The sequence below is a fragment of the Mus caroli genome, unplaced genomic scaffold (genome assembly GCF_900094665.2).
Source record: "Mus caroli unplaced genomic scaffold, CAROLI_EIJ_v1.1 scaffold_12403_1, whole genome shotgun sequence".
Taxonomy (NCBI): domain Eukaryota; kingdom Metazoa; phylum Chordata; class Mammalia; order Rodentia; family Muridae; genus Mus; species Mus caroli.
In genome coordinates this window covers 44,601-45,431 of record NW_018391489.1, presented here as the reverse complement: position 1 = coordinate 45,431, position 831 = coordinate 44,601, and the positions used below count along the sequence as shown (strand labels likewise).

Here is an 831-nt window from a genome sequence, read left to right as displayed (position 1 = left end):
TAATTATAAATCTTTAAAAAGAAATTCATTTTCTGGAGACATTCAAGTAGTTTGACCTCAGGCATCTGGGGACACTGGCCTTGAGCTAAGTGCTGACATGAGTAAGTCTTGCACCTGTTCCCAGCAATAACTGGTTCCCAATGATTTGCATGCTCTCACTTCACTGCCTTAGGGACTTCTTCATATACCAGTCACACATGTACGGTATCATTGTCATTGCAGTCAGGACTCAGCAAAGACATGAGGACCCCTGCTCAGTTTCTTGGGATCTTGTTGCTCTGGTTTCCAGGTAAAATGAACTAAAATGGGAATGTCACTGTGATTAGTGTTGATTGGCATTTGGGAGGTTTTATCTTTTATAATGCTTACCTATGTAGATATTCATTATGTCTCCATTCCTAGGTATCAGATGTGACATAAAGATGACCCAGTCTCCATCCTCCATGTATGCATCTCTGGGAGAGAGAGTCACTATCACTTGCAAGGCGAGTCAGAACATTGATAGGTATTTAAGCTGGTACCAGAAGAAACCAGGGAAATCTCCTAAGACCTTGATCTATGGTGCAAACAGCTTGGTAGATGGGGTCCCATCAAGGTTCAGTGGCAGTGGATCTGGGCAAGATTATTCTCTCACCATCAGCAGCCTGAAGTATGAAGATACGGGAATTTATTATTGTCTACAGTATGATGAGTTTCCTCCCACAGTGATACAAGTCATAACATAAACCCCCATGGAAGCAGAAGTGAGAGGCTAGGCTGCCTCAGCTGCTCCTCCTAATGAGTCACCCACTGGTATTGTTTCCTAGATGTCACAGAACTTTTAACAAAGCT

The 831-nt window shown here is 42.8% G+C and overlaps 1 gene segment (V, D, J or C); it reads left to right on the top strand.

Moving 5' to 3' along the window:
* The first annotated feature begins 229 nt into the window (after nucleotides 1-229).
* Nucleotides 230-725, top strand: LOC110289212. The segment is given in 2 exon segments: nucleotides 230-289; nucleotides 403-725. Coding segments are annotated over 2 exon segments (372 nt in total).
* Nucleotides 726-831: the final 106 nt, after the last annotated feature.